The following is a 27657-nucleotide window of genomic DNA, read 5'->3' as shown; positions in this document are numbered from 1 at the left end:
AGGGAAGGAGGGTGATGTAAACAGGGCAAAGGTGCACTGCTGCTCCTATGTGAGTTACAGCCAGATACAGTGTTTGTATCTTAATAAACAAACAACAAACTTAGAAAAAATATGGCTTATCTACTATACATTTCTAAAGTGTGTTACGTCAAACTAACATTAACATCGAAGTGCTGCTAGATCCAATCACATCTCTTCTGAACTTTAGTGATTTTGCCTGAAGGCTGCAATGCCTGCCAAATGCCTGAGTCTAAAAATTCAAAAGAAGTTATCTGCATGCAAGAGACCAACCAAAGAGCTAGAACATGTATTTTATTTGTTAGTATATCTGGGAAAAATAAAAAGAAAAGTAAACCAAAACAAACAAAAAAAACGCACCCACTGAACTTCATTAATTCTTTGAATTTGTAGTTCTAGAGATAAAATTATCTTGTGCGTAAATATATAAATAACCCTCAAACAGAACAAGCAGAGAATTTACAACTTTCTTAGAAAGCACAAAACACCAGGCCAGAGGGCAGTGGAACCAAAGGTATGTGTCTGGCCATCCCTTACTGATGATTACATTCTGTAAGTGATTAATATAAGGCCGGCTGAATTGTGTTAGGTTTCAGCATTACACAGACTGCTGCCTCTTCTCCAGGCACTTCTCAATATCATCCAACACTTGGACGGCTGCTTTTGGAATGCGAGTCCCCGGACCAAACACGTTGGTAACGCCAGCTTCGTACAGGAAGTCATAATCCTGTCCAGAAAGAAATGCAAGATCCATAATTAACACTGAAACAGAAAATTGATTTTTACAGTTGCTGTGTGCTCTGTCCTGCATGCTGGGCCTGAGAAAACACACGCATCAACTCCCAGAGAAAGGCAGCACAGCATCACGGGAAACGGCAAAAAAAGTAGTTGGAGGAATAAAGAAATACTAAAAAACATTCACAGGAAAGGTCTTTTGTTTACTATCAGACTAATGTCAGATGCTTGAAAATATTCAGAAGTCACCTGGATGTGACCCAGAATAACCTAATCTAAATTTGATCTAACTTCTGATTTTGAAAATGCTGCTTTGAACTGCTAGTGGTCTTCTGCAGTCAAAGGAACTCTGATTTTATGATTGTCCTGAAATTCAAAAAAAAAACAAAACAAAGCAGTTATACACTCTCTCTTACTTCTCTACAGGATATACTACACCTTTTCCAGCCAAAGGCTAGTAGCATCCTATTGAGAGATACTGGACAGAACACAGTTTATTGCTTAGAAAAATACTATGAGTTTTGTTTGTTCACTTTAAAAGTTTGTTCTTCCTGATCACTTACCTGATTGGCTGGAGAAAGAAGTCTGGGAGAAGGGAATAACAAAAGATTTGTATGCAAATACAAAAGATGACAAATATAAAAGATGACAAATACAAAAGACAGAAGATGACTCTAAAGGTGGCACAACCAGGCACATGGTGGATGAGCTACTGAAAATTTCAGGAGAAAGGCACAGATCTGACTGCAAGGGAATCCAAACAACTGTTCAACAGTTTAGGAAAAATAGTTAAGGAGAGGGAATGAGAGGCAACACTAATCCTGACAACAGGGAAACTGAAGAGAGGCTAAAGAGAGACTAAGATGTGTAGCCTACAGACGCTGGGCTCAGCCACTTGTCTTAGTTGCTAGCTGTGCCTCTTCAGAACTGTTACTGGTAGCCATAAATTCTCTTCAGACAGGAGCTAGCCTTCACCAATATTATGCAAGATACTGGTAATCAAAAACAACAGAGCATAAAGAACACCTCCCTGAGGCTAGCCTTTTCATAACACAACTTAATATTCCATCCAATAAACAACGCAAGTTAAACCAGGACACGGTGTGCAGAAAAGCAGACCGAGGAGACCTGACAGCACCCTGCGACCACCCTGCAGATCTGCGCTGAGCCTGGCGATTGTGCACGGCAGCCTTCAGCACAGTAAATCCCCTCTGACATTCAGAGAATATAAGAAATAGCTAAAAACAGCTCAGACTGAATTAAAGCGGTCTCCTATTCTTGATGGAAATAACGTTGACACATACCTGAGGTGGGATGACACCTCCGCATATGACAAGAATGTCTGGCCGGCCGAGGGCGTCCAGTTCTTTGATGAGCTCAGGCACAAGAGTTTTATGACCTGCTGCAAGTGTGCTCACACCGACACAGTGCACGTCCGCATCGACTGCCTGCTGGGCCACTTCTCGAGGTGTCTGTACAGAAATAGGATTACATGACAATAGTCCCAGCCTGATTTTTCAGCAAGCATTAGGGAGGAAAAAAAAAATAATCACACTATTTGAAACGCTGCTCAATCAGTCATACCTGGAAGAGAGGACCTATGTCCACGTCAAAGCCAATGTCTGCAAATCCTGTAGCAATAACTTTAGCTCCTCTGTCATGGCCATCTTGACCCATCTTTGCAACCAGTATACGAGGCCTGCGCCCTTCACGATCCATGAACTTGTTAACTCTGATTGAAAACATGTATCGTATCATTGTAGATCACTGGGATTCATTAAAGCATTTCCACAAATTAAAAATAAATAAATAATTCATCGGCTGCAACTGTAGCATAATTTCTTTATATCATACCAAAGGATCTTCCAATTCATGGTTTGCTTATGTAGTCTGCACACTGTTTTAATATTCATGTTATGCGATTAATAACCAATTTCTTGTACTTACCATCCTGAACAATAAAACATTCTTTTTTGAAGAAAACCACTCTACTACTCTGCTGCTTTGCAATGGAAAAAATCACTGCATTCTCTGAGGATTTAATGAGCTGACTTACAACTAACTTAAACACAATTCTTAGATTTTAAGAATAATTACGACCAATTATTTCAAAAGTATGCATGGCACACAGGCTTGAGTTGGGTCTTAGTCACAAACAAAGGCACAAAACAACAGGGCACAAAACTGTGCAGAAAAGGATTACCACGTTCCCCTTCCTGTGTGCTCCCTTCTGGTGGCAGTTCAGATTTCTGTTGAATTAAAGTGACCGTGTAATCACAGGCTCAGAGATTAATCTTTCACCTCGCTTCTCATTATCCGTGTACTGTCACGATCTGTCCTTGAGTGGGATGTTAAGACAACTGTTTTTTAGAAACATTACTAACATGAGTTTGTTCATATTGTACTGTTCTGAGCATTCTGTCAAGGATGGAGTTGTACGAACTTGGTGTGCCTGACATAGCTGCGTTAATCACTGTAGGAATCCATTGGTTTAGTTTGGGGAAAAGAATAACTCAAGAGAAAGCATTTATCAGCACGGATTTAAATAGCCTCAGGAGATGATGCCAGGACAACATGTATTATGTAAGAATAATTGAAAACAAACAAACAAACAAAAAAAACCAACACTGACATCTTAAAAAGGAATTAAATCAAGGTGACTGGGGGAAGCAGCCTGACAAAGCTTCTGTTTGACAACCTATAGGAGGAGTTGGGCCTGCCTTCTCTATTCCTAAGGACTGTTAAGAGTATCACCGAAGTAGGTATCCGAATTGATTTGTAATGTCTTAAAATCCTTCTCTACTGTTTTTCATTCCCATATTCTTGTTTTCTTATTTACCCACCCACATGCTCCCTTCCAACAAAACCAGCTCTTATGTGCTCCAGAGCCTGCCCTACTAATACCACCTGAGGCACTGCAACCCAGGGCTTGAGTTAAGAGTGGGGCAAGAGTGAAAACCCGCTTTTGAAGGCCTGTGCAAATGTGACATGTAGCGAAGTTTCATTAGCATGTGCACAACCGGTTCATATGACCTCTGACATACAGGCAGATGTATAAAAAGGGAGCTGGATCTTTATTCTCAAGTCATCAGTTCTGCTTCACATAAAAGCATAATTACAAACACTTAAATTCAGACTAAACATTTGAAATAAGAAAAGATGGTGTCATCTCCCAGCACAGCTACCTTCAAATCAGGCTAAACATTACCACTGCGAAGCCATCAAGAAATTCCCTTTTAAGAGATTCTTTAAGATAAGCCCCAACACAGCAGGGACTTGTAAGCATTGATCCATGTTACACTGCTGCCCACTATAGCAATTCAGTCTCTTCACCCAAGAAAGAGGACAGCACTAAAGGCAGAAGCTGCCAAAAGGCACAAATAGTTGGTGTTTTCACACATACTGCCATCCTCTGATGTTTTCTCCCTAGCGACATGAGTAAGTAACAACCATAGGCTGAAAGCTGTGCGTGGATATCCAGACATAGTTTAGCTCTACAGTGTTAGAAACAGTAAGAAAGAAGGTGCAGGAACAATTTATGGCCTGCCCCAAACCAGGTTTTGCAAATATGAATTGCTGGAAATATTTGTAGAGAGTATTATTACACGGTTTCAAACAAATCAGTCCAATGTATTGAGATCTCATGCAGTGTTTCTCAGATTCTTAATCCCACGGCTGCCTATTTGAACAAAATCCTCAAAGTATAGAGTCAGCTCCGTGGATTTTGTTTACAAGCACATAGAATTACAGTTTTAACTCTTCTCTTATTGCACTTATTTCTTCTCATCCTGATTACTTGCTTACAGGCGTGAGAAGGCCTGTGCAGGCGGTTGTTTTGTTTTGGGGAATGTAACTCAGGATTTGGGGAATGCTTTTTTAGGGCACAGTGAGTAGCAGCACATACACCTCATGGATTAAACGCGAGGCTACGTGAGGCTTCCTGGGAAGCTATTCTCACCTATTGATGGCATGAAGAATTTCATCACTCTCTCCAAACTCCTGGCGGTAAGCTCCGCTCACCATTCGATCACTGGCTTTATGCTCTCCAAACACCTTCTTCATCGCATCTGTTATTTCTCCAACGGTGCACCTAAGACAAGGAGTATTAATACTATCAGGAGGCTTCTATGAGAATAGAATACAGAAATCACTGGCAGTGGCCCAACTATTTGCCTTGCTGCTGGAGCAAATTCAATTACACTCGTTTCCCCTGTGGTCCTACAACTCTGAACATCTGACTCATCCACTAATAGAACATGCGAGAGTATTTTTAAGAAAGCATGGTTTTGCTGATGTGAGAAGTGACTTTATATATGACAAGGCAACTGGGACTGTTGCACAGCAAAATATTTCAGCAAATCGAATTTTCTCAACTGGGAATTTTTTAATGCTCAGATTGCATGATCATGCGCTTGGACTCAAACTCAGAAATATAAATCAAGAGAATAAAAAAAGAAGAAAATACCCCAAAGCAGACTGCAACCTAACTTGTTTACTGGAACTTGTTTGTATTGACCTTACTGCCTATATTTTAAGTACTTACTGTTCTTCTTCTTCTGACATAGCTCTTTTATCCATTGAGATGCAGAGGAAGCTAGGAAAATCCATTTACATGCAAGTTACAAGCTCTGTTTGCTACTGGAGACACTGTACGTGTTAGAAATAAACCATTTTACCACTCTAGCACAATTGGCAGAAGCAAACCAGGTTTTGCTGCCTTCTCGTATAAACAGAAGAAATAACAGTTTCTGTTCCAAAGCATTTAAAATCTTGTGCTTAATGGATTCCACCTTTCTGTGTAAAATCTATCATGCGGACTTGAACCAAAAAGACAATGCTGTGATCCAATAACAAAAGAGCCTCCACCTAAATACTAAGAAAAGGAATCTACTTGGAAGGGAAAAACAACTTATCTGTGGAGAAAGAGCAGTTCACCTAGTAGTCCCTTCACACCAAGCTTCTTCTGGTATGAAATTAACTGAGATTTAGTACTGTATAATGATTTTATGGTATGCCACTAAGCGCCGGATGAGATGTTACACCGATACATTCAGCAAAAATATTTTAGCTTATATTTGGATAGAAAATGATTAAAGAATTTGTACCAAGTACAAGTACGACTTGCTGCAAACTTTGTCAAAGTGAAAGGAAGACAAATAGCACCCTTACAAAACACTTTGAAAGTAAGCTTACAGATACAGAGACCAAACCCTATCCATTTGGCTACTGCTAAACACTTTTCAAACCCCTGAAATTCACATTTTTTCCCTGTCATATTACATTTAACTATAAGCTACTCTTAAGTGAAATTAGTTTAAGCATCCCCCAAATCTGTTAATGCAAAATGCTCAAAGGACATTTGTACAAGATGCAACTTCTGGCCAACAGAATTGTACTCAGGTTTCCTTCTGCTGTTTGCCTTTCCAATAGGTACTACCTGACTCCTACCCTGCTCAATCTGCCACACTTCCAATATAACAGATGGATTTCTGCTGTATTAACAGAATGATTCAGTACATTTCAGTGAGGTGTTTTACTTTCCGCGACTGCCCAGCTGTTTTGCTTTTTTACTTATGTGTTGTGTACTCAAACTTAACCATAGTTAACATGAGCCAGCAATGCACTCTTGCAGCCTAGAAAGCCAACCGTACCTGGGTTGCATCAAAAGCAGCGTGGCCAGAAGGCTACGGGAAGAGAAGGTGTTGGTGCCCCATCCCTTGAAGTGCTCAAGACCAGGCTGCATGGGGCTTTGAGCAACCTGGTCTAGTGGGAGGTGTCCCTGCCCATGGCAGCAGGGTTGGAATAAAACAATCTTTAAGGTCCCTTCCAACCCAAACCACTCCGCGATTCTATGATTCTATAATCTCTAACTAAACTAATATAAAACCGCAGAAATTCTATCTTGAACATATAGGTGAGATCTGCAATGCACATGCCTGAAGGTGGCCTCTTATTTCTATGCATCACTACTTGGTTGGCCTGCTTTGTCTAGAAGAGAGCATTGTGCTGGAACACACTTTTTTTACTCATTAACACATGCTTGATCATTTTTTGTCATCTTCCCTCCCCATGACCTTCTGGAATTGTATTTTGGAAGTTCTCTGCTTTTATCCATTTTCTTCCTCAGCACAGTAAGGAGTTTATATCTGGATTCAAGAGGTTCTTAGCTGACAAAAGCAACCAAAGCAAAGTAACATCAAATTAATATTATCTGGAAGGCTGTGTGTGAATGGGACTTCGACTGATACTATCTTCAAATTTATGAATTAGTAATTCTTTAATAAGCACTAAGTATAAGGCAACCTGTCCATGATAGCAGCAGAACCCACTGACATCACTATGTGATATTCTTCATTTTTACAGGGTGTGGAATCTCAGACAGCTTAGGAAGCGTTACCTAACTAACAGCAGTTTTCAGATTTTATTCGCTGATACAGTTCTTTGTTTTTCAGGACATCTACATAATCATATTAATACTACTGTTGTCTGATAGTACTAAAAAAAATAATTGAAAAGCAGGCTAACGTGTTAGATTAAGTGACTTCCCCAAGGTTGAACAGTGAGTTTGCAGCAGACTGACAGATAGTATCTAGAAATACTGACTCTCTCTCAGAGTGCTAGACGTCACAGATTGCAGCTTGACATAGATACATCCCATGCATAAACACTGTCAGCTTCCTCCTGTGTAAACACTGTCCATGGCTGAACGTGTGCCTTCTCTTCTGGAAAAAACTCTAAATTTCAATACATCTTTCACCCCTTCTTCTTTTGCAAAAGCAGTGTATAAGCACAACTTCAGTTTTAAATTGAAGTGCAGCACATGTAAGCATACTTGTATAGTGCTCTTCTGTTCTTGCCATGCAGAAGAGTGAATAAAAATTTCATGTAACAGGTGAAAAAGAAAGGGTCTGGACTACCAGCTTTATTGAAGTATAATCTGGTGGCTGGGATTAAGTTAACTGTGTACTGCACAAAAAAACGAAATACATTTCTTTCTTCTGTAAATGCTGCTTCTGAAATCCCTTTAGGGTACTTCAGAAATTCTGTCCTAAGTCCCTGCAACCCTTAAAATTCACAGTAATTCACAGTTCCTAAATAATAATAGCTTTGCTTTTAAACTACTCGAGTGTTGTCCTACTATTTTCCAACAAATATTAAAAAAATAAAAATCTTTCCTTAGTTCTTAGCCCTGCTGCATCAGAGGGTGCCATCTATGTATGCACAGTGGGACAGCTGTCAGCTGCCAGCAATATAGCCTCTCTTCTTAACATGATTAAAATCATATTTCTAATGACAATATTTTTCTTTAATCAGCTAATCATAACATTAGACAAGTTCTTTACAATCTGGATAAACAAAACACTTCCCATTTCTGTTTACCTTTACAGCAATATTTTGTTCTAGATATGACTGTTACCATCTCAGTATTGTAAAACTTAATTACTGCAATTCTTATTATTCATTTATAGTTATTTCTATGCACGCTGATAAAACCCTACTAAACTATTATGCAAACCTGAGAGAACAGAAGTCACTGTGCCTTTATTTTATAAATTTGTGTTTCCTTCATATGACTGTCACTCAGTTGTCTTGTGTGGAACAACATTTTGTTCACACCTTTGTTTTGATGGATAACAGGTAGTTTACAACCTAATCTATGGTTTTAAGTCAATCTATCATTTTGAAATAAAGACCAAAAATTAACTATAAAATCTGTTTTATGTTTTATTAGCCTGCAGCCCTTAAAAGATGTCTGGCGGCAAGGACAGTGTGTTTCTACATAAACTGCTGTCTGTGTCCTATGAATTTCTGTACTTCAGCTGCAGAGGATTGCTGCACAAATATCAGAAAGTCAATGACCATAATGTGTCTGTTAAGACTGTCACCTTCAGTCCGTTCAATCTCACATTATTGCCACCCCCTCTGTGCATTTCACAAGCAATGAGAGGTAGCGGTGTGCAATCAGGTGACAAAGCACTATGAGGACACAGACTGGGCAGACCAAGAAGCAGCATTACATGCACTTCATGCCTTTGTCCATCTTTGTCTACTACTTGTCAAGGATGAATGTGCTCACCTGAAAATCTTTTCCCATGTTGCCCTTAATAGAAGGGCTCCTTGTAGATGTTCATAGGGCTCACAACCCTCTTTCAAGCACTCTTTATCAGACACCATGACAGCTTCATTCTATGGTCACATCTTGTATTTGGATTACTTAGTTTCAGGGCAGAGATGTTTTATTTTGTTTGCAACTTATAAAGTGGAGCTGCAGCCCATGAAGGCCTTTAAAAATAATAAAAGCAAAGTCCCTAAGGAGAGAAACTAGCAGTTAATTGGTCAATTTTGGTAGAGAAGACACGAATCCTTGGTAAATCCAACACGACCCTTCAGTAACCCCTACAATACACAGACAAGCACAGGTAGACATGCTGCTAACAGCATCGTGACAAACTCTCCATGGGACAAAATGCATTCAAAGTATGGCTGTTAGTGTTCCAGGAAAATGAATGAAGAAATTTGAGAAGTTACGGTAAAAAACAGGAGCGCATAACAATAAGGAGTGGATTTGGCTTGTTAATTTCTGGGGCGTTTAGTTAATTAAAGAACAGGTAGATAAGGCATATTCTAGGCACTGATGCTTACTTTGATGTAGGAACAAGAAAAGTCTTAAAAGCACCTTAGGTGAAAAAAGTACACGTTCCCACTGGACTCTAAAAGACGTCCCGCTGCTTTACTTAAGAGCATCTTTTACATCTTTGCCTGACTAAGGAAACTTATTTCTCAATCAAAAAATGTTTTCACACCAAGCTCTGGTGCAAGGAAGGATGAAGCAACAGACTATATTAAGACTGCGCATATCCATTTTCACATCTCAGACACTTCTCAAGCTCCTTGACCTATGAAACTGCAGGGTGCCTGAGAAACCTAGTTACATGATGAAACTGCTAGGAGTCTGAGCCTTAAACAACACAAGGTGCGTGAAAAACATCATTTCAGATGAGATGCTTTGTATCCCCATTGTTCTTTATGAGAAATTAAAGCATAACTGTAACAGAGTGTAAAATGTAATCGTCTATCTTACAAGCTCAAACTGTAGCCATTATTTATTTCCATCTCTGAAGAAAAAAAACAGAACATCTCGAGAAACCAACTTTGCTGACACCGTAGTCAAGAAGAGTTGAAAGATGAAAACAATCAATCAGTTTTTACACAGCAGTTGGATATTCACCCTCATCCTCGGTACCTTGAACGTGCTGCTTCCACTGCAAGAGCCAGTAAATTGCCTTCACCTGTAGCTGCACACTGTGTTAGAGCAGCAAGACATCGCTGGGCTGCTGCTGGATCTCTACTAGCTTTCACCTAAAGTGCAGAAGAAAAATATTCAGTCTGAGTAAGAAACGTTACGTGTTTTTGAAGCAAAACTGCATAGCTATTTTCTACCTTAGTTTTAGAAAATGTCTATTTCTCAATTTTGAAAGGTTATTTATATACTCATGAGATTATCTAAAGACAGGGATTAAAACCCAATGAACAGAACATTTTTGTTTGAATTTTAATACTTTGTTTCTTGGGGTTTTCCAGCAGTCTGCACTGAATTTAATGAACAGAAATCCAGCTTCTCCACTAAACACCACTGTGTCCTCAGAAATTTGAGGGTCATGTTTTCAGGAAGCCACCTTCCTGTAACATTTACTCAGGTTCTATCTGCAATTGTAATAACTCTAATATTTAAGAGGGTAGTTCCCACCTTATTAATCTTCTCGATCTGCTTGCTACGGACTGAAGTATTATCAATAGCCAGAACTTCAACTGTCTCCTCTTTTTCTAGCTGATGCTTGTTTACTCCAACAATTACTTCAGACCCTGTTTGCAGTGGAAACACCAGAAACTTAGAATACGTTTGCAAACTACTATGAAAGGACACCATAATTATACGACAAGAAAATTCTGAGCAATATAATGCAGTGCTTTACTTTATAACTATATACACTTCAAATACTTAAATAAATGATAAGAAGGACTTAAGTCTATTGTCGGTGTTTTATGATAAGAGATGGTTAAATGCATGAACAGTCAGTGAATAGTGGGCAGGTAAAAGAATTGAAATAGAATATTTATCTTACAAACTCACTTAGTAGTGACTCACTAATATTTATCAGCTATTTTTTTCTTTTTAAGATTATGTAACTGAATTTTACAGAATTAAGCAAAGATACTGGTCTTCTACACTGCTCTGCATTTACTTTTCTTATTTTAGCAGACAAATAAGAAAGTGAAGTTCCGACTTAAAATTACTCCCTGTGAATAAAAATTAAATTATTATGTTCAAAAACTGGATTTTAGTTTTCAGCCAGTATGGACTTAACTATCATTTTATTTGCAGTGTTTGATAACATTACTACACTCTCACTCTTCAAAGCAATAAAACCTGCTTCAAATGTATCCCCCAAAACAAACAAACACCACCACCAAAAATACTTAAGTGTATATAAATTATTTCATGTTCCAGTTAAGCCTGGTTTCTGTTACTGGACTGTTACCAGAATGCAGACTACAAAAAGAGGTAATAAGCACACGTATATTTTTATTACACATATACAAATGTAAATTTGTACATATTTATACATATACACACCTCCACATATACTTATTATATGTGCATATTTATAATCGCAAACAAAGAACCTTCCTCTAATACAAGATGACTGGGTTTTTCCAGTCTTCAGGAGACATGGGCACTTCCCAAACAAAACGAGAGATTTGGCCAGATTTGGTCAATGTTGCCACCTGCTGGAGATCACAGTTTAAAGTACAGGAGCCATAGTTCAAAAATGCTATGCCAAAAATTAAGTAATTAGATATGATAGGCTCAAGATACTCCATTAAAATAGTGTTTATAGGGCTTTGTCTAGTCTGGTCTTCAATACGTCAAGTAAGACTGTTTTTATATTGATACTAGTTTCATACATACTGATATATCCAGAAGCTTTCCCTGATGTTCAATTAAAAACTTACCATTTTATCACTCGCAATCTGCTATTCCTAAACTAAGGAAAAAACAAATGAAAGCAAATACATGTAAAAAAAAAAAAACTTTATAAAAAGGTATTCTACTGGGAGTTTCCCCTTCTTTCATCACCCTGCTCCCTACCAGAGTCAATCCTGGCTTGTCTTCGGGCTGCACACTCTTCAATACGAAGTTTGGGAATTCCCTCAGCAACAGCTTTGGCCATTCCACCCATTTCTTCGATCTCCTCAATGAGCTGAGAAATGCCGAGGATTGAGAAAATAATAAAGGGAAAACTAAAGTATTAGTAAGGTTCTCAAAATGAGCTTTGCACTTACACTACCATCCAAATTCTTACAACGCTTAAATATACAGTCTTGTACTCCTAAAAGTGTTTCCTCTCTCTGCATCTCAGGCTACGGGTTTTGGTATACCAGGTCCTTTTCTGCAGATCTGCTTTCCAGCTGGGTGCCCCCAGCATATCCTGGTGTCTGGAGTTGTTCCTTCCCAGGTGCAGGACTCCCTGAACTTGATGGGATTCTTGCCAGCCCGCCCCTCCAGCCTGTCCAGGTCCCTCTGGACGGCAGCACAGCTGCCTCTGGTGAGGCAGCCACTCCCGCCCACTTTCATGTCATCCCTGAATTGTCTGAGGGTGTGCTCTACCCCCTCATCCAGATCATTAATGTAGATAGACAGGACTGTCAATTATTGATCCCTGGGGTACCCCACCTGTTACTGGCCTCCAACTAGACTTCGTACCGCTGTCCACTACCCTCTGGGTCTGCCTGTTCCATCAGTTTTCAACCCACTTCAGTCTGCTCATCTAGCCCATACTTCAACAGGTTCTCAATGAGGCTCTAATGGGGGACAGCATCAAAGGCCTTTATAGTTTCGCTATAAAACTTCACTTGCAATAACCCCTGGTTTTAAAGTTTCAAGCAGACAACCATAGGCATGAGTAGGCATGTACCTAGGTAGGATGGTTTGACTCTTCCCACTTTTGAAGCCCCATTTTTTTTCCTTACATATGAAACAGAGATCCCGTAAAATCAGGAGTCTTCAGACTTGATAAATTTATTTTTTATTCCACACTGGGCTATTTTCTTTCTGAAGGTAGTCTGCCAAAAGACTGAAGCTTCTCTCTAAACACTGTGTTTTTATAAAGTTCACTTACTAAAAAAATCACTGAAGCATAAGTGTAAGAATTCCCCTTTAAGAAGCTACCAACATATCAAACAGTACCTTAAAACATCTCTTAAAACTCCTATACCTAAAATTTTTCCACAAAACATAAAAGGTCATGCAAACTAACCTTCAAAGCAGCTTCATAGACATCATCGGTGAGGCACTCCATGAGGTAAGATCCCCCCCAGGGGTCTGCCACTTTAGGAATCCCTGACTCCTCCTGTATTATGATCTGCGTATTCCGAGCAATGCGAGCACTCTTCACCGTGGGCAAACCCAAAGCTTCATCAAAGGAATTTGTATGCAAGGACTGTGTACCCCCAAATACTGCAGCCATCGCTTCAATGGTAGTACGAATAACGTTGTTAAAGGGATCCTGGAAGGAAAAGAAAAGCTCTGAAGGATAAAGCTTCTGCTGCAGGACTGAGGCATATCAGTCACGCATATACTACCACAAAGAAAATAAATAAATTAATTAAACGAAGGCGCAGAAGTTAAACGTATGTTAATAAGGAAACAGATGAGGGTCCCATTTCTAACCTGCTCAGTGAGTGACCAGCCTGAAGTCTGACAATGAGCTCTCAGCAGAAGAGATTTGGGATCCTTGGGTTTAAACATTTTCTCTACCAAGTGAGCCCACAGCCGCCTCCCAGCTCGTAGCTTAGCTATTTCCATATAGAAATTCATGCCAATCCCCCAGAAGAAGGAGAGTCTGTAATAAGAGAGTACGAACAGGATAAAACTTTAAACTAATCTAAAAACCTCTGTTTTAGTAAAGGACAAGTCCTACAGCAAGGTCTCTGATTAATTTAATTTTACAGATATAACCTCAACAGGAGATGTTGGGAATGTTTCTGGACACTGATGCCACCTGCTACAGAATGACACACATCTATGCCAATAAACTGTCCTGGTTAGCCTGGAGAAGAGAAGACAGAGACAGGATCTTATCGATTTATACAAATATCTTAAGGGAAGGTGTCAAGAGGATGGGGCCAGACTCTTTCCAGTGGTGCCCAGAGGCAGGGCAAGAGGCAACAGGCAGTGCCTCTTGCCAGTGCCACTGGTTGCTGGAACTGCTAAAATGCCCCCAGGGATTGTTTGGGGGATCCCTAGGCGAAGCAGTGCTCCAGTAGGTCATCAATACAGACAACGATGCTCTAGTTTCCAGGAATTCTCCTGAACACAATCTTCTTGTGTAGCTATCACTCACAAACTACTTTAAACGAGAAGTCATTACAGATCATAAGCAAGCTTTCACCCTTCCGACAATTTTAATCCAAATTCAACATCAGTTCAATTCTGGATAGCGTATCAGGGAACACGCCAACTGATCTACCTTTTTATTTATAACTTCTAAGATTTATAAAAGTAAATATGCTTAGTAAAAGCCCATAAAACTCATTATACTAAAAATGCACTGAATTAGCTACTGGAACAATTTGCCAAAGGCTCTCACAGTCTCTGTCACCAGAAAGTCTGACAATAATGCTGGATCTTTTTCTAAATGATCCACTTTAGTTTTGTCACAAATCTTGGAAAGAGGGGTTAATTCAACTCTCTCCGACAGTCTGACTGTGCAACAGGCTGCAGGAACCACATCTGTTTCTCAGACTCGCTGTGTATTTACGTAACGTGTAAATCAGAAAAGACTGGACACTGAAACTGTGATTCTGCTCAGTTTGGCAGTAATTAAACAATGATACAATATTCTGGTGAAAATGAAACGACACTTTTAGGAAGCATGCAATTGTAAATTCCTTGAAATACCTTAACTTTTGCTTTGCTAAGCATGTATTTTTTCAAATATTTCAAAGTGATGCTAGATAACAAAAGACTCAACAACATTACAAGAGCTTGTGATACATTCTGCAGCCCTAAAGCTACAACTGTATCGGCAATGCTTGGGCTTCTGAATGAATTTTATTCAGTTTGTTAGCACAGATGTAGTATGTGGACTGTCATGGACCAGATACGTTTTTTTTTGTTGTTTTGTCTTGTTTTTTGCAAAGTTTAAATGGTAGCAAAATGTATTTGCAATAACAGCGCTGCCAATACTGACTGAGAACATAGAAATACTGAAGAACATTTAATGTTAAAGTAGGGGTTTTACCAAAAATGAGTTTTGTACTTGTAAGTTTGTTTAGCTCACCTTGGTGCGAATTCATCAATGGTGAGGCCAGCTTTAAGTCCAGTTCTGCAGTACTCCAAGCCATCTGCTATAGTATAAGCTAATTCCAGAATGGCATCCGCTCCTGCCTCTTGCATGTGGTATCCACTGATTGAAATGGAATTAAATTTTGGCATATACTGCAAAAATAAAAGACAACAGCGTATGAAAGCAGAAGGGAGGGGAGAATCAGATAATTGTGCTGTCAACATCCAGAAATAATCTATTATTTGTAGATTGCAAATACAGCACACTAAATGGTGTTTGCAGATGTTTATTTCACATGCTTTTACCTTTTTTCATTATTGTGTTTAAGCTCTCATTCATCATGATCATTCTTTCTCAAGGTGTTCCACTCTTCAGTGAAAATGCAACTAAGAAAACAATTTGTAGTACTGAACTTTGGTACTTCACGACTTTACTCTTTTCATTACCTTCTTCTCATGCTTCATTTCACAGCTGAAGTCCTTCAAGATTTCTTACCTCCTTGCTCCTGCTTACAGCTGCATAATGCTTCTTAACTACATGGCTTCTCATTCTCTACGCAACCAACAGCCTCTCTACTCCTTGTCTCTATGATTCTTGCCATGCTTTCAGACTTAGTCTTAATCTGGTTTTGATTTAGACTTACTTAATCCTAAAATTTACGCTGTAAGTGATTTGGGACCTTCACTTGTCTTAAGTTGTACTCCTGTCTGCTTCCACAACTGCATCCTTCTTCTCTACAACAGGCCTTCCTGTCTTCTGTGTTGTTCTGCACAGTTCCTCGTACGTGGGTAACGAGGTATAATAAGGTAAATGCACTTGACCAATGACTACCTTTGAGGTGTACTGGAAGATGTCCGCAATAATCCGCATGGATGGTTCTGGAGGGAAGATGTACGTATTCCGGACCATGAACTCCTTCAGTATGTCATTCTGGATTGTCCCTGTCAGCTTGGCCTGAGGCACTCCCTGCTCCTCTCCAGTCACAATGAACGTCGCCAACACAGGAATGACTGCTCCATTCATTGTCATAGAAACGGACATTTTCTCTAAAGGAATTCCATCGAAAAGGATTTTGGTGTCTTCCACTGTATCTATGGCAACTCCGGCCATTCCAACATCCCCTCGAACTCGTGGATTATCTGAATCATAACCACGGTGGGTAGCTAAGTCAAAAGCAACAGACAATCCCTGTTGGCCAGCTAAATGAGACAAGAAAAAAAAAAAAACACAGAAAAAGTTGTTCAAAAGTTGAATTAGAACTGAATCTAATTTTATTAATTGTATTTTACACCATCCAGCTTTGTACAATAAACCCATTTTTGATGTTCAATACTGCTCCCTGCTGAAACTTGTACAAGGTCATATAATCTATGGTAAATTTAAACTTTCAATGAAAAAGCTTTTAACTGACGAAAAAAATATTGTAGTCCTTCCAGCTCAGCCACGTAATCAACTCGTTGTGCTTAACGAACTACTGAGTAACATTTTATCCACAAATTAGAAATGTGCATATACATTTAGCGTCAGGGCTTACACTCAGAAATATTACTTAGTGTAGCTGGAAAAAAAAAGTGTGATAAACCACATCCCATTAACTTCTTATCACAAATCAAACACATGCACGCTGATTGTTTCCATGGCTCTTTCGACATATGCTGATTACTCCTGATGAGAAGTGATGCATTACTAAATCTGCAGCAAGAGAAAATTATTTATATGAAGAAGAGAACTGGACTGTTAGAGCTCTTTGACAGACGTGTTGCTGCAACCTGAAAGCGGTACTTGGGGCTACAAATCCCACACATTCATCCTCTGATCAGCATCGCTGCTCCTGAACTAACTGGATCTAACTGTATCTAACCAGCTGATCTTTGCAAATCAGCTTATCATCAGAACTCTTAATGGTCAGATCCCAGCCACCACTGTTCATCCAAAAAACTAGGTGTTAGCTCTGAAGCACAGTGACAAAAACTTTAATTTGTCCAGCTCACTGTTGAGACAAGCAAACCAAATTTCATCTGTTGTGAGAACTGATGATTAATTATATTTCAGCACTGCTCCAATTAAAGAGTGATTTAAATCGATTAAAAACGCTTTACAAAAACCTAGGTTGGATTCAGAATCAATGCTAAAAAATCCGATATTAATACAACTATTAACACAAGAATAGAGGTAAAATTACAGTATCACAACTTCAAAACTCAGATGACAGTGAAAAATTCAGGCAGCAAGCATTCTTGAGGAACAAATTGAGCAGTGCTACTAGCTGGCCCAAGCCTTAAAGCTCCTGCTTCCCCAGCGACTTTCAGCAGTAAGGCAGACTATATTCACAACAGTCTCTTTCAAAATGTTTGTTTGCAAACCTCTAATACCCTGTATTTGTGTTTCCTTAATTCCCTGAGACCTTTACGAATGCAAAGATTCAATGCTTGCAAGAATACTGCAGCAGCTAGTACTGCTTCATATTAGCAAACCAAAATAAGGCAAAAGGTAAAAATTCCCCCCCCAAGATCACCCCTCCAACCTTCAACAGTGACATTTTGCATAAGAAGGACTGTAAAGTGGGACGTAAAAGCATCACAGACATATTACTTGGAATGCAAATGTCAGTGGTCTGTTCTTTTGACTGGTAAGGTTGTAACTAGCTTCAAAAAGAAGCATAGCTGGTGTAAAACAGATGTGTCAGTCTAACAAGATTAACTTTTCAGTAGAGCTTTTGCAATACTCAGAAGTACATTACGATGACACTCTTGCTATTACTTAAACGAATTGCTGCAAATCAGAATAATCTACAGAAATACTGGGGAAACTGCTCTCAGATAATGAAAATACCAATACTTTTGGAAGCTGGCTTTACTAGTATACCAGGAATGCCACTGTTCATATGTATTTGCATGAGTTCATTAAAAGCTTACAAAATGAGATGGAAACCCAAAATGTCAGAATGCATTAATCCCAGAAATAACTGACAAATTTCAGCAGATTTGTTCCCTACAGTATTTTATTATGGTCAAAAAATGAGAGCAAAGTGCTCCATGATCTCTACCGTTTGGACCTTGGGATGCAGCCAAATGCTGTCTCTGCCAGCGTCAATGCAGAAGAACTAAGGATAGCATTTAACACATTCATCTTTCCACCTCAGTAGTAAAACGAAGCAAGGAGAGTTTCAGAAATGATCCAATTTACAGCTGCTAAAGAAATACAGTGCCACTGGGAAGAGCCTATGAGAAATCAAACCCCACCAGGCTGCATAATCACATTTTCCATATAACTTGACACGTGACTGGTTCCCGTTGCTTTGCATGGCAGAGTGGCCTCCCACAGGAGCTCTCTTACCTTTAATATTGTCCTTGTAGAACTTGTTGCTCTCCTCCACTGTACTGAAGCCAGCATACTGGCGGATGGTCCACGGCCTGTACGTGTACATGGTGGGGTACGGCCCTCGTGTGAAAGGTTTCACCCCCGGCAGCTCCTCCGGGAGATCTTTCGTGTCCCTCTTGGAGTACAAGGGCTTGATGTCGATCCCCTCTGGGGTGTGCCAGATTAAATCCTTCGGGTTCTTGCCTTTCAGCTGCTTCTCAGCAAGGGCAGCCCACTCGGGGTGCAACGGCTGCCTGTGCAGCGACCGCCACGCGAGCCTGCAGGCTGGAAGCTGCGCCGGGCAAATGCAGCGGCAGGGCCGCAGGCGCAGGAAAGCATCCTTGGCTCTCAGCATCTTTGCCCCAGTGGTTGGCCAGCACGGTGCAAGCTGAAGGGCTTAAAAAGAAATATTTTACATTACCATATAGATCTGAGATAGGAGAGGTCAGCTTGAAAGTTTAAGCAGTTTGTTAAAGCCAAAACAATTACTCAGGAGAAAAGAGAAACGTATTCACTTGCTGATTTGACAGACGCCCTCTCCCCTTGTCTTTCAACCAGACAATGCATAAAAGTTCATGAAAAAGCCTACATTTTCCTCCGGTAAGGGAAGATATTCCAACTCCTCTACACCACACATGAATTGTGCACTTTATTTCAGTCCCTAAGCAGCACCACCATTAATCAGTCAGTGAAAGACAGTGCAGTGCACAAACACAGAGTGCCTACCTGCCTCCTTGCCTTCCTACCACCTCTCTCTGATCTACAAATTCCTTTGGGTCAAAGAGGAACCCCCAACATCAAATAGGAACTCTGACATGAGGGCGCCGTCAGCAAATTGCTGACATTTCAGAGGGTTTCAAAAAGGTGGTTTGGGCTGGATGAAAATCAGGGCTATGCTGGGAAAGAAACAAAGCGATAAAACCTGGTGTGCGAGAACACAGGAATAACAGAAGTTGCAGAGCTCACCCCATCGTGTGTGACACTGAGATGGGGGATAAACTCCCCCAAACTGTAAGATCCTCTGCTTCTGCCCTATGTCCCCCATCCCTACACTTTTCAAACCAAGCCAAAATCTCCACAGCGTGGCTCCAGGGCCCAGCCACCTCCTCTCTGCCTCATCACAGCCCCTGGAAACCCTTTTCACACAGAATCACAGAATAGTTGAGGTTGGAAGGGACCTCTGAAGACCATCTAGTCCAACCCCCCTGCTCAAGCAGGGTCACCTACAGCATGTTACACAGGATCATGTCCAGGTGGGTTTTGAATATCTCCAGAGAAGGAGACCCCACAGCCTGTCTGGGCAGCTTGTCCCAGTGCTCTGTCACCCGAACCGTAAAGTTCTTCCTCCTATGGTGATGAAACCTCCTGTGGTTCAGTTTATACCCATTACCCCCATTCCCACCACTGGCCACCACTGCAAAGAGTTTGTCCCCATCCTCTTTACATGGTCCCCTCAGGTATTTGTAGTGGTTAGTAAGATCCCCTCTACAACTTTTCCCCTTATGCTTTTATGAGAAAGTCACGGTAAAACTGGAAAGCATCCCCCTCCCTGTTACGGTGCAGCAACATGCTCCTCACACATTTTTGGATGCTATACACAGCACGCCTATAACCTGGCGTGCACAAGGGGCACTGGACAAGCCTCAGCTCCCTGCAGAGAGCCTGAGGGCAACCTCTGCGAGCTGCACTTCTGCACAGGTCGTGCCACAGCCCTCCTGAAAAGCAAGCACGCAGCACCCCGACCCGCTCCAGCTCAGAGGGAGGCGGCGGACACCTGAATGCCTCGTACGGCCCAGTTCAGTCCCACTCGGCCCTGTTCAGGCCCACTCGGTCCCGTTTGGCCCCACTCAGCCCCGCTGGGCCCCGTTCGGCCCCACTCAGCCCTCACAGCGCCCGCCCCCCCCCCCCCAGCCCTCCTAAGCCCTCCCAGGCAGCACCGAGCACCCCCGGCCCGCCCCCTCACACCCCCTCGGTGCCCAGTAGGGACCGGAGGACCACCACGAGGCCTCCCCGGGCACTCACGGCGCAATTCGCTGCGGGACGGGGCAGCGGGAGCGGCGGGACGGGCCCCGGGGCGATGAAGACCCCCTCCCTCCCCTCAGGGCCCCTCAGGACCCCGGCCGGTACCCACGCGCACACTGCGCATGCGCCTCACCTCCCCCTTCCCCTCCCCTCTTCGCTATGCGCATGCGCCCGGTTGCGCGGGTAAAACGGGTCGGTAACGGCTCGGCGCTGGGACGCGGAGCCGGTGGGAGTTGTGAGGAGGCAGCAGTAGCGCGGTGAGTCTGTGCGCCGGGAGTTGTTGTGGGGGTTGCCGCTGTGTTAGCCGCTAGGAGCGGGGGGGGTTGGGGGAACGCGGAGTTGGTTGTAAGGACTACAGCTCCCAGTAGGCTTTTCGCTCGGAGCGCCTGTTGCGCTGTTGGGGTTCGCAGCGTTGCATGCTGGGAGTTGTAGTGCGCGCGCCGCGGGCGGAGAGTCGCTGTCATGATGGTCCTGTGTCGTGATGCCCGGCGGGGGGGTCACCACGGTGAGCGGATCCCGCGAGCACAGTCTCCGTGGCACTCCTTGGGAGGTGAAATCGGATGAACTGCGGGAGGGGTGGCGGTATGGGGCCGGTTCTGGGCTCCCGCCTGTATCCCAGCACCCCCGCGTGAGGAATCACAGAGCCGTTAGGGTTGGAAAGGACCTCCAGGATCACCTGGTCCAACCATCCCCCTACCACTAATGTCACCCACTGAACCATGTCCCTAAGCACCACGTCCAACCTCTCCTTGAACACCCCTAGGGGCGGTGACTCCACCACCTCCCTGGGCAACCTGTCCCAATGCCTGCCTGCTCTTTCTGAGAAGAAATGTCTCCTCATTTCTAACCTGAACCTCCCCTGGCACAACTTCAAGCCATTCCCTCTAGTCCTATCTCTAGTTATCTGTGAGAAGAGGCCGACCCCCAGCTCCCCACACCTTCCTTTCAGGCAGTTGCAGAGAGCAATAAGGTCTCCCTTGAGCCTCCTCTTCTCCAGACCAAACACCCCCAGTTCCCTCAGCCGCTCCTCACAGGACTTGTGTTCCGGGCCCCCCTTCACCAGCTTCGTAGCCCTGCTCTGGGCACACTCCAGTGCCTTGATGCCCTTCTTGTAGTGAGGGGCCCAAAACTGAACACAGCACTGAGGGAGGGTGTAGGAGTTGGAAGAGAACCATTGGTAATTGCCACAGCTGGAGGAACTTGTCTCACCAAGAGGAATTAGCTACATCTGAGATATTTTGCAAGGCTCGTGGGATGTGCAGCTTCCTTTTCCTCCATCTCTGTAATAAATAAGCCAAGAAATTAAAGGCTTAAAACTGCAGCAAGGGATGTTATCGTAGACAGTAGGATAAAAAAGTTCTAATGGATTATCTCTACCAGGCTACCTTATAAAGATAAGGAATTTCTATGGCTGAAGGCCTTTATGTGCAGACCACATTGTTCCCATTGCAGTTATTGTGTTGCACTGCTGATCTTTGGCATGCTGGCTTTTACATCTACAAAAATTTGTAGATCACGCAAAGCCTTGTCTAAAAGGCACATGGGGATGCTTTTGTAATGGTCCTGCACTTAGACAAGTATGCCAAGCTTCAGGCCCGCGTACTGTGGCTTTTGCTTGTTAACGTGCAGTTTGTATCAGATGGATTATAATTGCTGGATTCTTTGTTTCCTCCTTTGCCGTTTGGTTTACAGACAATGAAACACCACCGTACATATTCCAGTAAAATGGGGGAGACAGATAATGAGGGAACAGCAAGAAAACGTACCAGCAAAAAAAAGGGAACGGATGGAGAAAGAAGAAAACAAGCTCAAAAAAGAAAGGTAATCATTATTTTGGGTCAAATAAGTTAAAAAAAAAAAAAATAACCAAAGAAAGAAAGATGGATATTTGCCCACTTTTCTGGCAGACTTCACAGATTTCATACCTTTCATTAAAGGTAGTCCTCTTGAGGAAATGTCCAGTGTGGACAGTTCCTTTGAGACTGTTGTGGTTTAACCTTGGTAGGCAGCTCAGCCTTTTCTGCTTCTCATACTGCCCTGCCAGCAAGGCTGGGAGTACGCAAGAAGCTGGGAGGGGACAAAGTTCCTTTGGCTCTCGTGACGTTTATTCAGTCCTGGAAAATATTCTTTCCATATCTCAGGATTGGCCTGAGCAGCTTACTGTTAGAAAGAGTTTGCTTAACAGCTTACCTTATGAGCAGTGTGAGCTCAGTGCTCGTTAGGCAAACATCTTGTGTATTTCTTATTTCATGGCCCATTCTTGGAATGGGAGGAACTAAGAAGAATGAATCGCTTCCCTTAACCTGCTTGAGATAAATTACAGTGTCACAGTTCAGAAAGCCTTTTCTCTAGTCAGTAATAATAGAAGAATGTCAAGCATTGAAGTGCTTTTGCGTGCTTTTTATGGCAGGTTAATCGTAGTAAATAAATGGTTGCACAGCAGAGAATGTCTCAAAATTGCAACATTTGTAGTAAATCTTTCTTTTCAGGGAGTCACTCAGACAGTCAAAAGGAAAAATAAGGAAGATGAGGATTATTCCCCTGCAGGTAAGATTGTATTCTTTCCTTATTTTTATCTCTCACAAATAAAGTGCTAGCAGTAACTGCTGTGAATTCACACAAGTGGGAGAATCAACACAGCAGGGGCCTTGTCTTGTTTGTATCTCCAGCAGTTTTGGAAAAGTATCTGGTTAGAATGGAATCTGCTGCTGTAGGAAAGAACCTTTTGTATTTCGTGCTTGTTAAAGAACTTGTCACTTGCAAACAAAAAACACCATGTAATATGGATTGATTTGACCTGATATTTTTGTGAGATGGAAAAATCCAAACCATTGCATCTTCAACTACTGCATGACCGAGTTATGAAAAAGATGCTTATCCAGGTTCAACAAATCATATCTTTTCCTTTCTTTCTTTGTGTTATCAGGTGAAAGAGGTTATTCAAAAAAAGTGAAACTAACCAGTGCTAAAACAGAATCTTGGCAGACTCTCTCAGAGAGCAGCAGGATGTTTCTGGAAACTGTAATGGACTCGGGAATACTGTAAGTGCCAAATATCCTGGTGATTCTTTTCTTTATTCCCCAGGGAATAAAGTAAAAATCATGACATTGCCCAAGTCAGAAAAGCTGACTCGGTGCTCGAGGCACAGTCTCACCAGTGCTGAGCATAGAGGAGCAATCGCTTCCTGCACTATTTCTGATGCAGGTCAGGATGCCGTTCTGGGCATGCTGCTGGCTCACGTTCAGCTGGCTGTTGACCAGCACCTACAAGTCCTTTTCTTTTGAAGAATGTATGATATAACTTTGTGTGAAGCTGGAAACTTTCAGCTAGAGAAGTTCTGACTATGTTTACTTGACTTGAGGTCTTTTGTGCTTGCAGGCTTTCTGATTAAAAAAAAAAACTTCGCCTTTATTTTCTTTCCAGATCTATTTTGTGCCAACAAAGTGGGGGAAAAGGAGATGTTCAGAAACACCTAAACCTCTTGAAAGAGAGGTAAGAAATTATAATTTTGAGAGAAAAAGGGAATTTGGTTTACCCAGTTGTTCTGTGCCATAGTTGCAGGATTGCTCCTGGGAGCATGACAGTTAGGAAAACTTGGAAGGGAGAGTGGATGCAAAATCAAGGAGGGAGATATTTTGACAGCGGACAAGCAAGTGTTGTTGAAAGTATCCAGACCCATTTTAGCTACTTCTACAGAAGTAGCAGGACTAAGCAGGTATTCTTAACAGCTCTTTTAATAAGCTTTGCACTTATTTAGTAGGGTTTATGTTTGTCGGCAGCTATTTATTTTGTTATCATTTTATGATAGAGGCAGGAGCAGTGAGCTAAGTTTTTTTTTTTTTTTTAACTTCTAATTCGTTTTGTGACTGTTAAAGTTAATTCAAAAAGAAGTCAAAGGAAAAAAAAATTGCTAGGGCATAACTTGGAGTCTTATGTCATTATGGGAACAATTGTTTGTGGCTGAGAATTTGTGTTCGTATGGGTTGGTATGCCCCTTATCAACATTGGGCCTAAACCTGTATGCTGCTTTCTTTGGTCTTCCAGTATGTGAACACGAGCAGCTAGTTTCTCATAACTTGTTTTCTTTTTTATGCTTCATTTGTGATGTGTCAGGTCTGATTTCTGAGTTGCCAAACTCCTCCTGCACCTCCATATCAAATCTGTGTAAACTGTGACAGTTTGATGTATATAACAAGAAGATACTTGGACTTTAGCAAAGTATTTGATATTGTTTCCTACAGTAAACAACTGACAGGCCTGTAATTCCCTGGATCCTTCTTCTTGCACTTTCTGTAGATGAGCATCACACTTGCTAACCTTTGGTTAGTGAATTTTGGAATTCCAGTTTGGAAAAGAATCTGGGACAGCTTTTCTTCCTGTCTTGATACTTTTACTTCGCTGACAGCAATTGGGCTAAACTGAGTTTAGTTTCTCCCCAGAGAATTCATTACTAATTTTTTTGTTTGTTTTTTTTTTTTTTTTTTCTGCAAAGAACTCCAAACGAGTAGTCATGCTTCCTTTCTGTTTTATAAAGGATGCTGGGACTTTTCAAGACCTTAAAGGTGCCTCCAGGGAAGCTGGGTGACCTGAAGAATGTCCTGAGCCTTCACTTGGCAGAAAAACAAATGCTTGAGACAAATGAAAAGACTTTGATACAACTGCAGGTATGAAAGACATGGAAAGGAAGAAAATAGGTTTTGTGATGCTGCTCCTCAGTGCATTGTAACTTTTTATTAGAAGGACTGCTGGCTATGCCTGTGCTTCTGTGGAAGAGTAGTCCAGTGTTCACCATCACCCACTTTAGCGACAGAGCAGAGTATTTTTTTTTTTTCTTTTTCTTCTTTTTCTTTTTTTCAGTGACTTGGCTGATGCTTTGGAGGAGAGACACTAAGCTCTCAGTGCTTTCTAAAGTACTATCAGGAGGTGGAACAGATGTTAATTCTTTAAGTTAATTTCTTGTATTTCTTATGTTTTTTTTTCCATTCTTCAGGACTGTTTGTGTAGGGATCTTTATGCTGTATATTAAGCACAAAAGACTCACCACTTCTAAAGCAGATTTTGTTCTGTTTTTGTTTATTTTTTATTTTAGGAAGAAATAACTGAAGCCGAGCAATCAGCAGAACACATGGAAGAAACTATAATGAGACTGCAGAACAAAATCCAGGCGCTCAAGAAACAGTTAGAGGAAGATGAAAAAAAGGCCCAGAAGGTATTGGCAACAGGTCTTGCTGCCTTCCTCTAAGGAGAAGGTGTTTCAAGAGCTAGCACACGCGAGCTGTTTCTGCAGAGTGTTGTATAAAGGACTCATCTGCCTTTGAGAATGTGTCTTTTCATTTTTTCAACTTCAGTTGCAAAATTTAAAAGTTCAGGTTTATTTATTTCTTCCTTCTAGGTGTTCCAGGAAGGTGGCACTGGGGCACTCCACCTTCCAGAACTCCCCAAGCGCAGTTTACAGGCACCCACTTTGCAGGTGAGCATGGAATATATTTTTGGAGGCAGCTTGAGTATGAGAAGGAAGGCAACAGAAAGTGCTTTTATTACTTAAACGGTGCCAGAGAGGGCAATTTATCTGAAAGTTTTTCCTTTTTCTTTCTCTTCATTCAGGGCTATATAATAAGCTTGTGCTTTAAAAACAGAACAAAACCCTTGAAAACATGCCACTTAAAGGAACACTTGTCTTTTCTTATGAGCCCTGTGGTTCTAAAGAGCATGTAATCATTTCTGAAGTATACCTCTGTGTAACTCTGATAGAAGGAAGTCTGTTTCATTGTGTGCCTTTGAATCTTTTATTTTTAGCTGAATCTAAATACAGGTAGTCTGCACGAATGTCTGATGGAGTGAAACTTCTGTTGGATTCAATATAATAATTTTTTTAATTTATCTATTGTTATTTTTTCTTTAGGAAGAAATTTTGAAGATAAAAAATCAGAAGGGTCTTTTAAAGGATATGAATACTATTCAGCAGTCAGCTGATATGAAGAACATGTTAACCCTCATTGAAAAGATATATGAGAAGGTGGACTTCCTTTGAGAGATCAAAATGTATGGAGTCTCCTTTGAAGCAAGATGATGTATGCCAGTGCACTCACTCTATGTTAATGTAGAGCAGTGGGATGCGGATCACAGAAATGGCGCTTTGTTCCTAATGGCTTTAGTGTTTTGACTGCTGAATATAAATCTGTATCTGCATTCTGGGACTCTAATAATATAAGTGATCAATAATCAATACTGATCAAGAAACTTTATTTTTTTTGACCTGTGATGGCTTCTAACGTTGATATATCCTGTGTTAGGAGAAGGGAGGGAGGTCGAATTTGTGTTTATTTTGGTATTTTTATATAGCAAGGTAACCAATTTTATTTTGACTTTTATATTGCATCTGTAAATTGGTGAAAGCAGTACCTCTTAAACTAACATTTATTTTGGAGTTAAATCCTCTTTAAACCTGAAGCATGTAATAAAAATATGTTTATCTAGTGCTCAGTTGCAAATCTCCTTTTCACCTCTCTTCAATAAAAAAAAAAAAAAAGAAATGCAGGAGATTGTATAATTTTTATCAAATCTCCAGGAATTGTTTTATTTTTACATTTTCATATTCAGTGCTTCTCAAAAAAGACATTCAAATGTTGTTTATCCAGACGAATGAAGAAAGTGGATAAGAACATTATAGAGCAAAGTTCTAATCTCAAAGTTGAGAACTCGCCTCATATTTCATTAGTTGCCGGCTATTCTACAGCTTTAGACAAAGAAAATGCAGTCAAAAGATCTTTTTCCCTGGGTACTTTCATCTCCCGTATTTCTTTCCAAGGTAGAGTTTCTCCCTTAAACAATGCAGTTACGCAGTGCTTTCTCTTGCCAGATTGTCAGCTGGATTGTCAGCAGTGCTCTTTCCACTGCCTTGCTACACAAATGCTTGGTTCTTTTGCTCACAAGCAACTCATACTCTTAATTGAAACATGCAGTAATTATCTCCATTCTCCTATGAGCGATTAAAAGCCTCTCTAGTTGTTATGTGTAGGAGAAGGAATAGCAGGTTAAATACTTGCTTGCTTTATGCTCAATCACATGAGAAATATTTCTCAATACCTAATCTGCTTTTTCAAATTTTGGATCATATCACTCTACCAGGGGAGCACTTACAGACATAACCACTACACCAAAGTAATTTAAT

General features: G+C 41.2%; 2 protein-coding genes across 2 annotated transcripts; one reads left to right on the top strand and one right to left on the bottom strand.

Annotated features, from left to right (window-relative positions):
- Positions 1 to 292: 292 nt before the first annotated feature.
- Positions 293 to 20615, bottom strand: MMUT (methylmalonyl-CoA mutase). The gene is made up of 13 exons (XM_035563661.2): positions 20487 to 20615; positions 18441 to 18860; positions 15936 to 16303; positions 15099 to 15256; positions 13487 to 13658; positions 13074 to 13322; positions 11906 to 12017; positions 10502 to 10617; positions 9998 to 10113; positions 4712 to 4843; positions 2338 to 2485; positions 2058 to 2225; positions 293 to 745 (listed from the first exon to the last, which is right to left on the bottom strand). Exons 2-13 carry the CDS (start codon positions 18817 to 18819, stop codon positions 617 to 619), a joined length of 2247 nt encoding a protein of 748 aa, XP_035419554.1. The 5' UTR covers positions 18820 to 18860; positions 20487 to 20615; the 3' UTR covers positions 293 to 616.
- Positions 20613 to 27015, top strand: CENPQ (centromere protein Q). The gene is made up of 9 exons (XM_035563662.2): positions 20613 to 20743; positions 22179 to 22307; positions 22976 to 23033; positions 23413 to 23527; positions 23910 to 23978; positions 25021 to 25150; positions 25576 to 25695; positions 25879 to 25956; positions 26389 to 27015. Exons 2-9 carry the CDS (start codon positions 22182 to 22184, stop codon positions 26515 to 26517), a joined length of 825 nt encoding a protein of 274 aa, XP_035419555.1. The 5' UTR covers positions 20613 to 20743; positions 22179 to 22181; the 3' UTR covers positions 26518 to 27015.
- Positions 27016 to 27657: the final 642 nt, after the last annotated feature.

The sequence above is a fragment of the Cygnus atratus genome, chromosome 3 (assembly GCF_013377495.2).
Source record: "Cygnus atratus isolate AKBS03 ecotype Queensland, Australia chromosome 3, CAtr_DNAZoo_HiC_assembly, whole genome shotgun sequence".
NCBI classification, from domain to species: domain Eukaryota; kingdom Metazoa; phylum Chordata; class Aves; order Anseriformes; family Anatidae; genus Cygnus; species Cygnus atratus.
This window is presented reverse-complemented; position numbering and strand designations above follow the sequence as displayed.

Bases quoted from the DNA above. Each gene is read 5' to 3' on its own strand.
- MMUT (XM_035563661.2), bottom strand. From the start codon at position 18,819: ATGCTGAGAGCCAAGGATGCTTTCCTGCGCCTGCGGCCCTGCCGCTGC. The intron at 16,304-18,440 runs GTAAGAGAGCTC...TGTCTCATTTAG, and splicing joins CTACAAGGACAATATTAAAG to CTGGCCAACAGGGATTGTCT. The intron at 13,659-15,098 runs GTGAGCTAAACA...CTCTTATTACAG, and splicing joins ATTGATGAATTCGCACCAAG to ACTCTCCTTCTTCTGGGGGA.
- CENPQ (XM_035563662.2), top strand. From the start codon at position 22,182: ATGAAACACCACCGTACATATTCCAGTAAAATGGGGGAGACAGATAAT. The intron at 23,528-23,909 runs GTAAGTGCCAAA...TTTTCTTTCCAG, and splicing joins GTAATGGACTCGGGAATACT to ATCTATTTTGTGCCAACAAA. The intron at 25,696-25,878 runs GTATTGGCAACA...TCTTCCTTCTAG, and splicing joins ATGAAAAAAAGGCCCAGAAG to GTGTTCCAGGAAGGTGGCAC.